Genomic DNA, 16,438 nt, shown 5'->3' with positions numbered 1-16,438 from the left:
TATTTTCAAATAAAGGTAAAAGGTTGATTCCTTAGAACTGAAATGAATCGGCCGGGTGCGGTGGCTCACGCCTGTAATCCCAACACTTTGGGAGGCCAAGGCGGGCGGATCACGAGGTCAAGAGAGCGAGACCATCCTGGCCAACATGGTGAAACCCCATCTCTACTAAAAATACAAAAATTAGCTGGGAGTGGTGGCGCATGCCTGTAATCCCAGCTACTTGGGAGGCTGAGGCAGGAGAATCACTTGAACCTGGGAGGCAGAGGTTGCAGTGAGCCGAGATTGTGCCACTGCACTCCAGCCTGGAGACAGAGTGAGACTCCGTCTCAAAAAAAAAAAAAGGAAATGAAATGAGTATTAATAATTACACACCATGTGATAGCTATTCTCCTGTAACCCTTTCTCAACTTACAAGGAAACATAATAAGAATTAGAAAGCTTAGGAAGTCTCTATCTCAGAAATCAAGGTGTTGCGTGTGTGTGTCCTTGTGTGGATTAGGTAATAATTCAAGGCACTTTCAAGAACTGTATTTTATGAAGATATTGGAAGTTATTTTTTACCAAACGATTACCTTTATTGTAAGGGCCCACTGAGAATTGTGTAGAATGTAGGGATGTGAAAGGCAAAGGCTGTGGTTTCTAGTGACTGTTTTGCTCAGAGAGAGGAATACCTCAACTGTGATACACTTGGCGCCTAATATCAAATCCTTTTTTCCTCCATAAGTCTAATTCCCTGCACAATTAGCAGTTACCCCTCCACTCCTCTGCACAATTCCAAAGTAAATGTTAGATACTAATAAGCCATATGCAAAACTTAGATGAAGAACATTTTATACCTTGTGACTGGCAATGTTCAGAGATGTGAATCAGTTTTCCCTTTTATTTGCAATCCATATATATATATATATATATTTTGAAACGAAGTTTTGCCCTTGTTGCCTAGGCTGGAGTGCAATGGCACGATCCCAGCTCACCGCGACTTCTGCCTCCCGGGTTCAAGTGATTCTCCTGCCTCAGCCTCCCAAGTAGCTGGGATTACAGGCATGCGCCACCATACCACGCTAATTTTGTGTTTTTAGTAGAGACAGGGTTTCTCCATGTTGGTCAAACTGGTCTCGAGCTCTCGAGCTCTCGACATCAGGTGATCCGCCCACCTTGGCCTCCCAAAGTACTGGGATTACAGGCGAGAGCCACTGTGCCCAGCCTTGCAACCTGTATTTGAAAAACAGCTGCATTATGTATGTTAGGAACATTGAGTTTTAAGGGCGGAATATTTTATTTATTTATTTATTTATTTTTTTGAGAGAGTCTCGCTCTGTCGGCCAGCAGGAGTGCAGCGGCACGATCTCGGCTCACTGAAACCTCCGTCTCCCAGGCTCAAGCAATTCTCCTGCCTCAGCCTCCCAAGTAGCTGGGATTACAGGGGTGTGCCACTACACCCAGCTAATTTTTGTATTTTTAGTAGAGACAGGGTTTCACCATGTTGGCCAGGCTGGTCTCAAATTCCTGAGCTCAGGTAATCTGCCTGCCTCAGCCTCCCAAAGTGCTGGGATCACAGGTGTAAGCCACTGCTCCCGGCCAAGTGTGGAATTTTTTTTTAATTGAAGGAGACATTAGACACGGTCTAATTCAACCCTTTTTATAGGTGAGAAAACTAAAAGTTTATAGAAACTGGTGTGAAACTCAGATCTCCCAGTACCCACTCTTCATTGCTTTTTCCAGTATGCCATGGGGCCTCCGTGTGTGTGTCTGTGTGGTGTGTGTGTGTGTGTTTATATTTGGTCAGACATTTTCTTACACTCCTGAGCTAAGCAGCAATAACTCATAAATTTTTGACATCTACATTTCTGACTTAAAAATGCTTTTAATGCTACTGATATTTAATCAGTACCTATCAGATGACTGCTCTCATATTTCAAACCTGGAATTACAGATTGAAGACCTTCAGAAAAGAGAACTTGTCCCTTCTCTTGAGAGAATTCTTGAAAAGTACAGATAAGTTTGACAAAATTACAATTCATCTATCTTTAGACATTTTAGTCTCAGCCATGCCTAATATGCCCCCCCAAATATAAAACTACTAATCAAGACACATGGTCCCACAGTTCTAGATGTTTGGTACAGTACCATTATTTGCCTAATGGTAAGAGAAGTTGTGCTTCTAGAACATGTGAAAAATGAAGTGTTTCTTTTGGTAAGGCATTCCAAGGATATCCTATCTAGTTTCTTGAAATTTCTGTGCTTAATTAGAAAATTAAAAGTAACTCACTTTTATTACAGATGGAATTGTCATTACAGAAAACCAAAAACAAACACATAAAAAAAAGAAAACTGAACAAATCATTTATATTTGACGTTTTGATGACATTTCAATGCAGAGGGAGGGACATTTTAATTTAAATACTTTCACAGTTTTGCCATACTTTCACAGTTCAAATCCACTCTTGTTTGCAACTAAAAACCCAAACACTAAAAAAAAAAAAAAAAAAAAAAAAAATCACATTAATCAGAATTTAAGGAGTCACTTAGTAAAACTATGTTTTAGGAATCTGTACAATAAACATGAAATCAGTCACCTGACCACTCCCCACCCTCAGCCCATTCCACAAACCCATCTTCCCACCCCCTCTCCTAGGCATTGAGCCTTCAGAAATACCCTTTCTCAATGCGGTTCCTTCTAAAAAAGAGAGGCGGGAGAGTCAGGGAGGAGAAGGCGGCTCCAACCAGATTTTGCGTCCATAAAGCCAAAAGCTTCTAGGCCTGACATGTACGGCGGGTTTGTGCCGGAGGAGCACAGCTGGTCTACACGGGCCCGCCCCGTAGACACCGTACGCCTTGGTGAGCTGCGGTTTAACTTCCTTATAGCAGGTTGAGCGTGCAGGCCCCATCGTTTGGAAGGGAAGGCGGCGCCCCAGCTGGTGTTTTTCCAGGAAGTGCTCCAAGAAGGGAGAGGAGAGGGGAAAGGGGAAAGGGGGAAGGCCAGGCGATGGGCGTTTCATTCATTGCTTCTTTCTCCCCCTCCCCTCCTTCGCTCCCTCCAGACTTTCCCCCTTTCCCAGTCCGAGTTTGACGTCGGTCTCCTGGATACCAGGCAGCCAATCGCCTGGTTGCGAAGGGACCAGCGCGGCCAATCAGGCGTCGTTGCTACCTGTGAGTAATATTTTTAGCTGAGAGGGACGCTCGATTCCACTCCCGATGTAATTTCGTGTATTTCTCTGGGGCAGGTTGTGAAAAAGGCACTTACCCGCCCCCCGCTACGAGTCCCTCTCTTACCCCACTCCCTAGGTACCCGCACATATTTAAGCCGAGAATGATCTTAAATGCGCTTTACAAGCAGGCACCGCGTTTATTCTGTGCACCTGCGATCCAGCAAGCCCTAGAAATGCACACATGCGTGTGTGTGTAGACATGGACACAGATACATACGCAGTTTCGCCTCGTGTCGCCACACTCCGAGCACGGCGTGGGCTGGGACATTTGGAATAAACGGATCCGAGTCGCAGCCGGGGTCGCACCAGGAGGCCTGAGGCTGCAGTTAAACCGCCGGCGGGGCGGGCGCTGTGGCGGCCTCCCTTTCCCACCCCCAGCCCGGCTCCACGGCTTTGGGTTCTGCAGCTGCCACTCTCTGGGTGGCGGTTGGCCTAGGCCTTGGGGTGATTAATATTCAATGAATCGGGTGCACAAGTCCCAGTCACAGTTTGCCTTTTCTCTACCCCGCCCCTGGGGTGGGCTGGAGGCCGACTTGGTAGATTTCCACCAGCAGGATCCTCCTTGGCCGCAGACCCCCGCGGAGAGGGCACTTTCCGGGTACCCTTGACGCTCCTCCAGCCCCGGTTCTCCCGAGCCGCTTTGCCACCGGCTTCGTCCCCCTCCCCGTCTGCCCGGCGCTCTCCGCCTAAACCGGGCGTCGGCCGCCCTACCCCACCCCTTTCTCTCATTGGCACGTCTGCCCCCACAGTCCCTTTCCAGACGTTCTCTTCATTCCGTCCCCAGTGCTCCGATCGTCGGCTCATTGGCTCCTCCTGGAGCCCGGAGGGTGCGGCTTCCCCACCCCTGCGTCCACCGCGCGTCCGGAGAGGGGCAGGCGGGACTTGGCCAATGGCGTCGGGGGGCAGGGCAGGGGCGGAGCCGGCCGGCGGGGGACCGGGGTGCGGGGCGGGGAGCGCGGGGAATGGCTGCGCCGCCGGAGCTGTGTGACGCGGGGCGGGCGCGCGCACCCCGACGGAGGGGATGGGGGCGGGGAGGAAGCCATAAAGCGAGAGGCGGGGCGCGCGCCGCGGCAGAAGGAGCGAAGCTCTGGCCCGGGGTGGAGCGGGCGCACCGAGGGGACGCTGGGCCGGGCACCGGGTTGTGTGGAGAAGTGAGCGCGCTCGTCTGACCCCCGTGCCCGCCACCCCAAGCCACCAACGGCGACCTCCCGAGGCCCGCTCGAGGCCTCTGTCCTCAGCCCCGCAGCGGCGACGTCCTGCACTCGGCGAGCTCTCGCCGCTCCCGACCCTCTCGCGCCCCCGCCCAGCCGCGGGTGTGCGGTCCAAGCCGCCCCGAAGCAGCCCGTAAGTATCTCGGGGCGCCGGGCGGGGTCGGCGAGGAGACTGGAGCCCCGGGCCCAGGCGGCGGAGGAGAGGCTGCAGCGGCGTCGAGCCCTGGGCCCTGGGAGCTCGGGGGCGGTGGGGTTGCGGCCCTGGGCGGCCGAGGGGGCAGCGCCGGGACCCGAGGGGAGCGTCTCCGAGGGGCCGCCGGCGCGTCGGGCTCGTCCTGGGCAGTTGACCGGGGACTGGCGGCCCGGGGCGAGCTGACGGGAACTGGGGGGTTGGGGCGCCCGGAGGAGCTTCGAGCTCGCGGTGGAACGCTGGGGTTCGAGGGGCCGGTGGCCGCGAGGCTGAACATGGTGCGGGGGAACCGGTGCTCCCCCAGGCTCTGGCCGGGTCCCAGGAGCCCGGGGCGGGGGCCACGGGGCGGGGAGCGGCGGGTCGGGTTACGGCGGGGGAGGGGAGCGGCTGACCCAGCGCCCGGACCTGCTCGGTGCTGGGTGCTCAGCCGGGAGAGGTTTTTGCTCTGCCATTTCCCGGGCCTTCCTCCTCCTCCGCCTCCGAGGAGGCTCGTACTCTCTTCCTCCTCCACCTCCACCTCCTCTTGCTGCTGCTGCTGCTGCTGTAGCGCTGGGGCTCCGAGGGCTGTGAGCAGAAATCTAATGAGATCTAACTGGCTGTTTATGTAATTCTTCACACTCCTGCCTGTCTTAAGGCGTTGCTTTGTAACTACCTTCCACGGAGCCTGAATTTCGCTCGGCTGCACCTTCAAGCAATTGGGCTTAATCAGCTGCCTCTGCCGGCACTCAGGCTTTTGACTTGGAAAGTGTTTGTAGTTTGGGGGCAGCCAGAGATTCTTTCTCCCTTTGTCACCACGAATATGGAAAATAGAGCAGACGAATTAAGACCAACTTGATTTTTAAACGTCCTTTTAAATCAACTTCAGTGTGCAAATAGATCCCTTTCGCAAATATCTTCTGTTTGCCCTTGATCTTTTCTTATCCCCACCCAGTGCTGATCCAGCAAACGTTTAAAGGTCGACCTTAACCATACTCGCCTCTCCGGCTGTTACCGTGAGAGGGAGGGAGGGAGGGACGGACGGAGGTTTTTTTTAAATCAGACTAAAACTCAGAAACCCTGGCCTTAAACAGAATAATCAATAGTTTTAATTTGTGTCGTTGCTGTTGTTATACTTGCTGCCGAATAGATATTTTCAGATTTAGAAAAATACACGTTGAAAACAAAAGGTCCAGAGAAGCTGAATTTTGTTATATTGTATGCTTTTAGTATACTTAAGGCCGAAACTGTATAGAATAATTTGGTTCATAATTATTTACTAGGATGAAATTCATTTAGTACTCAGTGTCTTTAATTTTAGCATCATGTACTATGGAAATTAAAATGATTTTCCTAACTTACCAAATTTTTAAATGTCAGTGACAGAGCAGATTTAAACAGTATATATCCAAGGTAAACTAAAACGTGGATTCACTTCTAAGTTGGTGAATAACAATGAAAATTACTACCTAAAAGTGACATCTATATATATGGGGGTGGGGGGAGGATGCTAAGTACAATAAATATTCTTGTGAGAATTGAGGGGAGAAGAATACATGTTCTAGAGATTTTTCTTCTTAGAACTCTATTCAGAAACAGGTTTTTAAAAACATTATTTCATTTGTAAATCTACATTTTCCTGTGTGATTTTAAACTTTAATAAACAATTTTCTATTTTATGTTTATTTTGTGCTAGTAACAGTTTTCAGGCTTTCTGTCCTAGTAGACATTTTCTTTTTCTTTATCCTTAGCAGACTAACACAGGATATTAGACATTTTGAAAGGTGAAATTACTTTGGAGCGGGGGAAGGTCATGGGACTTATATTACATTTATCTTATTCGGATATGTTTGCTTTTGTTTTAAGGAACAAGATCACTCAAGGTGAAGGATAATCTACTAATACCAGCACTTTGAATGAAAATTTGTTTCTCTGCCACAAACTGAACATTTTTTTTTTTTTTTTTTTTTTTTTTTTGGTGGGGGAGTTGAAACCTAATTTTGTGGCGTAGCAGCTATGCAGCTTGAAATCCAAGTAGCACTAAATTTTATTATTTCGTATTTGTACAATAAGCTTCCCAGGAGACGTGTCAACATTTTTGGTGAAGAACTTGAAAGACTTCTTAAGAAGAAATATGAAGGGCACTGGTATCCTGAAAAGCCATACAAAGGATCGGGGTTTAGATGTATACACATAGGGGAGAAAGTGGACCCAGTGATTGAACAAGCATCCAAAGAGAGTGGTTTGGACATTGAAGATGTTCGTGGCAATCTGCCACAGGATCTTAGTGTTTGGATCGACCCATTTGAGGTTTCTTACCAAATTGGTGAAAAGGGACCAGTGAAGGTGCTTTACGTGGATGATAATAATGAAAATGGATGTGAGTTGGATAAGGAGATCAAAAACAGCTTTAACCCAGAGGCCCAGGTTTTTATGCCCATAAGTGACCCAGCCTCATCAGTGTCCAGCTCTCCATCGCCTCCTTTTGGTCACTCTGCTGCTGTAAGCCCTACCTTCATGCCCCGGTCCACTCAGCCTTTAACCTTTACCACTGCCACTTTTGCTGCCACCAAGTTCGGCTCTACCAAAATGAAGAATAGTGGCCGTAGCAACAAGGTTGCACGTACTTCTCCTATCAACCTCGGCTTGAATGTGAATGACCTCTTGAAGCAGAAAGCCATCTCTTCCTCAGTGCACTCTCTGTATGGGCTTGGCTTGGGTAGCCAGCAGCAGCCACAGCAACAGCAGCAGCCAGCCCAGCCGCCACCGCCACCACCACCACCACAGCAGCAACAACAGCAGAAAACCTCTGCTCTTTCTCCTAATGCCAAGGAATTTATTTTTCCTAATATGCAGGGTCAAGGTAGTAGTACCAATGGAATGTTCCCAGGTGACAGCCCCCTTAACCTCAGTCCTCTCCAGTACAGTAATGCCTTTGATGTGTTTGCGGCCTATGGAGGCCTCAATGAGAAGTCTTTTGTAGATGGCTTGAATTTTAGCTTAAATAACATGCAGTATTCTAACCAGCAATTCCAGCCTGTTATGGCTAACTAAAAAAAAAAAAAAAAAAAAAAAATGTATCGTACAAGTTAAAATGCACGGGCCCAAGGGGGATTTTTTTTTTTCACCTCCTTGAGAATTTTTTTTTTTAAGCTTATAGTAAGGATACATTCAAGCTTGGTTAAAAAAATAATAATAAAACATGCATCATTTTTCATTTCCCAACCAAGCACAAAGTTATTTTATACTGACTGTATATTTTAAAGTATACTCTCAGATATGGCCTCTTACAGTATTTAAGATATAGCAAGGACATGGCTGATTTTTTTTTATAAAAATTGGCACTAATAAGTGGGTTTATTGGTCTTTTCTAATTGTATAATTTAATTTAGTACAAAGTTTGTAAAATATCAGAGGATATATATATATTGTTTCTACGACATGGTATTGCATTTATATCTTTTTACTACAGTGATCTGTGACAGCAGCAGCTTCATGTTGTATTTTTTTTACTGAAATTGTAAAATATCCATCTTAAAGACATCAACTATTCTAAAAATTGTGTACAGGATATTCCTTTAGTGGTGGAATTAAAATGTACGAATATTTGCTTTTTCAAAAAAATGTATTTTCTGTTAAAAGTTTAAAGATTTTTGCTATATATTACGGAAGAAAAATGTAATCGTAAATATTAATTTTGTACCTATATTGTGCAATACTTGAAAAAAACGGTATAAAAGTATTTTGAGTCAGTGTCTTACATGTTAAGAGGGACTGAAATAGTTTATATTAAGTTTGTATTAAAATTCTTTAAAATTAAAAACACCTATCGTGGTCTTTGTTTTTAAGTGTTTTCTAAAGATCTGGAGTTATTATCTTGTAAATGCTAATGATGGAAAAAGGCCTGACTCATTGAGTCACGAAGGAATAATGGAAAGCAGTTGCTTTACTAATGCACCAGATCGTGGTTTGCCACATAAAAAATGCTATCAAAACTATAGCCTGACCAGTGCTTGGGACAACTTTATTTTTTAACAGCCCTCTTCAGTCCACATTTGTCTACCCCATGATAGAGATGGTATGGTAAGGTTAGCTATACAGGAAGTTTCAAAATGTCATGCTGACATGGAGGAGTCAGGTGATAAGATGAAATTCCTTCGTGTAATCTGAGATGATTTATTTGAAATTTATATGGAGAGAGCATTGGATCAGTTTTCTGTTTTTGCTCAGGAAACTTGCTTGGACAAAGCGGCTGACTGAACTTTAAAAAGAAAAATTTACATCACTTTACTAATCTTTAAAGTTTAGCCATTGCATGTAGCTAGAGAACTTATGGTCAAAATCTATTCACAGCTGGACAGATTGTTAGATGTTAGCATTTTCATTTTCCCAGCAAAAACACTTATGTATTTAATTTTTTGCAAGTGGGTACCCAACCTGCTGGTTTGAAGGATTTAGAAATATTGACAATGTATCAAATTGGAGTGGCTTGGTGAGGATGGAGTTTTTTAAAACTGAAGAGTTGGAGGGAAGAACTCTAAATGAGTCATTTCACTAAATGTCAATTGATACAGTATTGACATAGTATTGGTGAGAAAGTTAACGTCCATTTGATACACTGTTGACATAGTATTGGTGAGAAAGCTGTCTTAAAAAACTTTATATGTACCTTTATAGTAAGAAACCAGCACTGCCTGGGTTACCAGTGAAATAAATTTGGTCTCATGAGCTTTTTGGACACCAGTCTACAAAAGCCTTTTGTCATTTACCCATGCAGCGTAGAGCAATAAAAAGTTTTAAGGAAACAAGCCCTGAAATAACAGAGCTAAGCTGTTCGTCAGCTCCATGGTGAGGCTTTTGTTCTTTAGGGGACAGAATGAGGCTATGAAGAAGTATTGGAATACTGGGTGCGAGCAGCAGAGATCTGGTCTGCCAACACCATTTACATGCATTTGTGATCACGAAGTTTGAATAGCTGTAAGAACAATCAGGGTAATGGCTTTAAGCACTAGTTTCTGCTACAGACTGATACAGTTAGGTTTGGGAGAAAACTTATAAATGAAGGCTCAAGTGTAATGTGCTTTCTCTGAAAATCATAAGGCAGCTGGACAGTACATAATAGAATTTATTTTTTTTTGAGACGGAGTCTCTTGCTCTGTCACCCAGGCGGAAGTGCAGTGGCACCATCTCGGCTCACTGCAACCTCCACCTCCCAGGTTCAAGTGATTCTCCTGCCTCAGCCTCCCGAGTAGCTGAGACTACAGGCACCCGCCACCATGCCGGCTAATTTTTGTATTTTTAGTAGAGACAGGGTTTCACCATGTTGACCAGGCTGGTCTCGAACTCCTGACCTCAAGTGATCTGCCCGCCTTGGCCTCCCAAAGTGCTCTGATTACAGCCGTGAGCCATTGCGCCTGGTCAACAATAGAATTTGAAACTGTCTGGAGCACTAATATATTCATTTTATTTTGAGACAAGGTCTTGCTCTGTCACCCAGGCTAGAGTGCAATGGGGCCATCTTGGCTTACTGCAACCTCCACTAAAGCGATTCTCCTGTCTCACTCTCCTGAATAACTGGGATTATAGGTGTGTGCCACCGTTCCCGGCTAATTTTTGTATTTTTTGTAGAGGCAGGATTTCACCACGTTGCCTGGGCTGGTCTCAAACTCCTGAGCTAAGGTGATCCACCCGCCTTGGCCTCCTGAAATGCTGAGATTACGGGCGTGAGCCACCATACCCAGCCAAGCACTAATATATTCAGATTTTAAATACTGAGGTTAACATAAGCATGACTATCTGTTTCAGATCTTAAGGATATATGTATTGACAAAAATCTTAGGGAAATTTCATCTTGGTACATATGTTTGACACCGGAGAATGATTAACTCAAAATGTGATCTTGATTGGTTTTATTAAAACTTGAGCTTGGTGTCCTTGAGAACTTCATCTTTTTTTTTTTTTTTTTAGACAGAGTCTCGCTCTGTTGCCAGGCTGGAGTGCAGTGGTGAAATCTCGGCTCACTGCAACCTCCGCCTCTCGGGTTCAAGTGATTCTCCTGCCTCAGCCTCCCGAGTAGCTGGGACTACAGATGTGCACCACCACGCCCAGCTAATTTTTATATCTTTAGTAGAGACGAGACGAGGTTGGCCAGGATGGTCTCGATCTCCTGATCTCATGATCCTCCACTTCGGCCTCCCAAAGTGCTGGGATTACAGGCGTGAGCCAACGCATCCGGCGAGGACTTCATAATTTTTAAAAAAATGAACAAAGGCCCTGTTTACATGCCCTTTTTGTTCATTAGGAATGGGAATTTTTTAAAAGGTGCTTTTGCACATCTGAGAAAAGCCTACATCTTAGTTCCAAGTCATTTTCTCCCCAAGGTGCCATCACGCTTTTGACTTTCTGTAGGGAGACTGTTTCGGTTGACAATTTGATGAATTCATTATTTTCATAAGCCTTTCCCATTTTTTTGACTCCTATAACTACAGATACTGTAGCAGCCTCTGAATACCCTGAGCGTCCAAAATGTTGCCTTACAGATTTCATAGCTCATGGATGAGTAAGGAATATTACACCAAAAAATGGCTTTCTAAATTTAGTATATTCGTTTTCTGTTCTGCCTTGTCTTTTCTCAAATCAGGTACATTGTGAAATCTCCTTTTCACCTATAATAGATGGCAAATGTAAATATAGGCCTTCTTCAAAACTTAGCTTTTGAAGGTGAAACTAAAGGTGCTCTGAGTTTAAAATGTTTTTCCAGGGCAGGTGCTGTGGCTCATACCTGTAATCCCAGCACTCTGGGAGGCCGAGGCAGGTGGATCACTTGAGGTCAGGAGTTTGAGACCAGCCTGGCCAACATGGTGAAACCCATCTCTACTAAAAACACAAAATTAGCCAGGTGCAGTGGCGTGCACCTGTAGTCCCAGCTACAGGCTGGAGGGCGAGGCAGGAGAATCACACGAACCCGGAGGCGGAGGTTGCAGTGAGCCAAGATTGCGCCACTGCCTTCCAACCTGGGTGACAAGAGCGAAACTCAGTCTCAAAAAAAATAATAACATAATGTTTTTCCAATTGGGTGTAAATTTCATTCCCATATACATGTCTGGCATTTTAATTGAGAAACTTAACAAATCTTCAGGACTTCGATTATTTTAAAATAAGTCACTGTAACACAGAAAGAAACAAAGCATGTCTCATTGGACATACTTAAGCTGATGAAGTAAAATGCCGGTTGGTAGACCTTCCTTTATATCCTTTCCCTACACAAACAGAAAATAGCATAGGCATGGTACATCAGATACGTACCCTTGCTTGACTGGAAATGCATGCTTTTGTCAGATGCTGAGTAACAACTGTAGTGCAAGCACAGATACAAGAAAAACAGAAAACAAGTACGTAAAATGGTCACTGCTGAATAAAACCCATTGCATTGTTCAGTATACCAATCAGTTGATGCTTAATCAGTCTGGCTCAGGAGGTCATTTGAGATCAGAGTGCTTTAGTTTTTGTGGTATATTAGGAAGATTATATCTTGTAGTTTAAAGGATTTAGGATCAATTATCTGTGGGCATACAATTGGAAAATTAGCACATTTTCCAATTGCATGCCCAGTTTGAAGCCGTTTTTGAGTGGCTTATATAAACATGTAGTTGGATCCATTTTTAAAAATCTTTTAAATCAGGAAATAAACATATAGCACTTACTATGTGTCAAGTGTAGTTCTAACCCAGTTTATAGACTGGGTCAGGGGAAGGGGGATGGGACTGAGGCACAGAAAGCTTCACTGACCCAAGATTGCATGGCCAATACATGGCAGGCTGGCGATTCAAATGCAGAGTTCACGCTGTTAAACACTATGCTTTGTTCCCTCAGATTAGTGGCTATTCTGATTTGAAGTCAGGGTAATAACACCATTTTTGATGTATTAGCTACGTAATTTGCAGAATCTTTACAAAAGTGTTAATGAGAAGGGTCTAGTGGAAGGCTGTTAACCATGCTCAGAATATGCCATGATGATATTTTGAGTGAGACTGTATATTTCCATTGGTCATAAACTGAACTCATAGGCAATAGGGAAATGTTTTTAGAAATCATCGTTATATCATTGCTCTAGTTTTGTTTTTGTTTTTGTTTTGAGATGGAGTCTTGCTCTGTTGCCCAGGCTGGAGTGCAGTGGCACAATCTCGGCTCACTGCAACCTCCACCTCCCAGGTTCAAGCGATTCTCCTGTCTCAGCCTCCTGAGTAGCTGGGATTACAGGTGCCCACCACCACACCCAGCTAATTTTTGTATTTTTAGTAGAGACGGGGTTTCACTATGTTGGCCAGGCTGGTCTCAAACTCCTGACCTCAGGTCACCCACCCACCTCGGCCTCCCAAAGTGCTGGGATTACAGGCATGAGCCACCGCACCTAGCAGTGCTCTAGTTTTGTTGGTTTTCATAATTCAGTTGTATAAATCACATCTCTTTTCAGAACCACTGGATGATTCCCTAACTACATATTTAGTGGCCGGTTACAAGTAAAGTTGTAACCGTTAACCTCCTATTTCCATTTTCACAACCATTCCTTGTCTGTGTTTATACTCTAAAGAAAGGCCAAGGCTGGGTGCGGTGGCTCACGCCTGTAATCCCAGCACTTTGGGAGGCCGAGGCGGGCGGATCACGAGGTCAGGAGATTGAGACCATCCTGTCTAATACGGTGAAACCCCGTCTCTACTAAAAATACAAAAAATTAGCCGGGCGTGGTGGCGGGCGCCTGTAGTCCCAGCTACTCAGGAGGCTGAGGCAGGAGAATGGCATGAACCCGGGAGGCGGAGCTTGCAGTGGGCCAAGATCGAGCCACTGCACTCCAGCCTGGGCGACAGAGCAAGACTCCATCTCAAAAAAAAAAAAAAAAAAAAAAAAAAAAAAGAAGGCTCAGGAGAATTTCTGTAGTTTCTACATAGATTAAATCCTGTTATACTAAATACTATTTACATTGTTGGGTTAGCTGGCATTTGATTGGAGCAAATATTGCTGACCCCTTAGATGAACTTTAGGTGGTTTAGATTGGGCTGAAAGTCTTATTAATGGAATTTGACTTGTAAGTATTAATAGTAAAACCTATATTAACCATTTCTCAGTATTTGAAGTTTTAAGATTTTATACCTTAGAGGACTTGGTTTATATATATAGTCTGTTAGTGAGAACTTTGAGATCATCTCACAATTAGGCAAACCTTAGACGAAAACATTTAATCAACAGACAGTCCCTGTCTACTGGCTAACTGAAACTATAGGTCTAAATTCTTTGCTTAATTGTATTAAGTCATTTGATCCAGATGGCTCAGTTTATTCATCTGCAAAATGAATACAGTGATACCAATATGCTTCCTTGAGCAGCTATGAGAACTAATCATTTGCTATTAAGAGTTGTCAGTGAACTAATAGAACATGTGCCAATAGGGGCTCACAGTATTTAGAAGCCATAAAGTCCAGAATTCTAGCCATGTTTGCTGCCCTTTAAAATCAGGAAAGTAAATGAAGATTATAACTGCCTTCTTATATGAACATTTTGCTGTCAATTATTTGCGTCAACAGAAAATTGAAATTCTACAGTAATATTCTAAAAGCTCATGTTTCATAAAATAAATACAATTATTTTCATAAAAATAAATATCACGGAGTTTGTATTTCTAGTTTTGAGGCACTGAAGGAAACCAGTGCATTCTTTTTCATACAATTGGCAAGTTGATTAAAACCCAGTGTACTAGTTGACATTTCCTTTTGGGAGCAGCCATAAGTGTTTGCTAAGTTAAAACGTCCTTGCTGTTGTGAAAAATATTGACATAGTTGTTCTTATTTAAACAATATTGCCTGAGGAATAGTAGTTAAAATGTAGCTTGGTGGTTGATACGTCATATGGATAATGGTGCTAGCTTTATTTTAGTGCAGGTAGAAAAGAAGAGGAGGTTTGCTTTACCAAAGGGAAAAACATAGAGGACTTGGAAGGAAAAACACATTCCGTCTGGCATTATGAGTACTTACTTCACTGATAAAATATGACCAGTGTGCAGTACAGAGAACAGGTGTAAAATATTTTTAGACAAACCTTGGCATATACCGTAGGTCGCATCCCTTCTGCCTATACACTCTTCAAGTGTTTCAAAAATAATTGTGGAAAAACCACATTGAGAAAATGAGCTAGACATTGATTTTATGTGGGGTTCTTTTTGTTTTTTGTTTTTTGTTTTTGCACTGAATGTTAAACATAAACTTCCTTCCCAGCCATCAGGTTGCAGCTATTTTTAAACTCTGATTCTCCACATGCCCTTCTACAGCTCTTGAGGTCTTTTTTTCCTCTTTCTTAGTGCTAGTGAGAAAGTTGGAAAATTATGTTGCACACTCTTTTGGAGTGTGAAGGCTGACTTAAAACAATTTCGTGCTTTCTTTAGGCCAGAAAGAAAGAGTGTCAAGAATGGACATGGCATCAGTCTAGCTTGTTTTCTAGCAAATGGTGAGTATAAGTAGATGACTTCTGGATACTGATAGAAAGGAATACTATCAGTATCATATCAGTATGGTTTAAGAAATGGAATTACTGGCCGGGTGCAGTGGCTTATGCCTGTAATCCCAGCACTTTGGGAGGCTGAGGCAGGCGGATCATGAGGTCAGGAGTCTGAGAGCAGCCTGACCAACAGGTGAAACCCCGTCTCTACTAAAAATACAAAAATTAGCAGGGCGTGGCAGCACGTGCCTGTAATCTCAGCTCCTGGGGCGGATGAGGCAGGAGAATCAACGGAATCCATGAGCCGGATCGCAGTGAGCCGAGATCGCACCACTGCACTCCAGCCTGAGCGACAGAGCAAGACTCCATCTCAAAAAAAAAAAAAAAAGAAAGAAAAGAAAAGGAAAGAAATGGAATCATCGTACCCTGCAAATATTGTACATTTTAGTACAGGATCCAGACACCTTGTGATACAGGTTCAGTAGTTCCTAGGCATAGGAACGTCTTTTTCTGTTTTGCACTAAATGCAGGTATTCCTTTCAGATGGCTTTCCCTTGCCACCCCCCACCTAGCCATCGATACATTTCTTTTTTCTTTCTTTTTTTTTTTGCGGGGGTGGTGGGGGACGGAGTCTCACTCTGTCACCCAGGCTGGAGTGCAGTGGCGCAATCTCGGTTCACTGCAACCTCCGCCTCCCGGGTTCCAGCGATTCTCCTGCCTCATCCTCCTGAGTAGCTGAGATTATAGGCACGTGCCACCATGCCCTGCTAATTTTTGTATTTTTAGAAGAGACGGGGTTTCACCACATTGGTTAAGCTGGTCTCGAACTCCTGACCTCGTGATCCGCCCGCCTTGGCCTCCCAAAGTGCTGGGATTACAGGCGTGAGCCACTGCGTTCGGCCCCATCAATGCATTATTAGTGAGCATGAAGATTGAATTTTGTTTTGTTTTGTAATGGGAATGCCTATTCTTTCTTCACTCTGATTATCCAGATCTGCCTACTGCCCTCAAATCTCTTTTCCCAAAAAGAACTCTCCTAGTTTTGCAAACTACCTGCCATTCTAAAGTTTTGTGGATCCCTGGTGACTTACTTTATTCTAATTTCTTTTTATTTCCAGAAAACATGATGGGAATCTCTTAAACCATTTTAATACAAGGCTTAAGAAGGCTTAAGATAGCTGCAATCTGCAGTCAACCTTTCTAGAAACTAAGGTGTCACCAGAGGCTCTTTAACTAAAGACTTTGAGAACGACCAGTTTTCACACAGCTATAAAGGATTTTACCTGGGGAAATTCTTCTTTGTGAATCTTGAAAAAGGATGGAAGAAAGGAAGGAAACTTTTTTTGGTAACTTAGAAAGAAGATTCT

General features: G+C 44.2%; 1 protein-coding gene and 1 long non-coding RNA gene across 2 annotated transcripts; one reads left to right on the top strand and one right to left on the bottom strand.

Moving 5' to 3' along the window:
- Window positions 1–2,317: 2,317 nt before the first annotated feature.
- Window positions 2,318–4,143, bottom strand: LOC129470584 (uncharacterized). The gene is made up of 2 exons (XR_008653255.2): window positions 3,427–4,143; window positions 2,318–3,148 (listed from the first exon to the last, which is right to left on the bottom strand). It is a non-coding gene; the product is annotated as an uncharacterized lncRNA (long non-coding RNA).
- A 107-nt stretch (window positions 4,144–4,250) lies between these two features.
- Window positions 4,251–8,409, top strand: TOB1 (transducer of ERBB2, 1). Its single transcript, XM_055258502.2, has 2 exons — window positions 4,251–4,553; window positions 6,453–8,409. The coding sequence occupies exon 2, from the start codon at window positions 6,603–6,605 to the stop codon at window positions 7,638–7,640; it is 1,038 nt and encodes a 345-aa protein (XP_055114477.2). The 5' UTR covers window positions 4,251–4,553; window positions 6,453–6,602; the 3' UTR covers window positions 7,641–8,409.
- Window positions 8,410–16,438: the final 8,029 nt, after the last annotated feature.

This window comes from Symphalangus syndactylus, chromosome 20, assembly GCF_028878055.3.
Source record: "Symphalangus syndactylus isolate Jambi chromosome 20, NHGRI_mSymSyn1-v2.1_pri, whole genome shotgun sequence".
NCBI lineage: Eukaryota > Metazoa > Chordata > Mammalia > Primates > Hylobatidae > Symphalangus > Symphalangus syndactylus.
The sequence above is the reverse complement of the archived record's forward strand: the minus strand, read 5'-3'. Positions and strand labels throughout refer to the sequence as shown.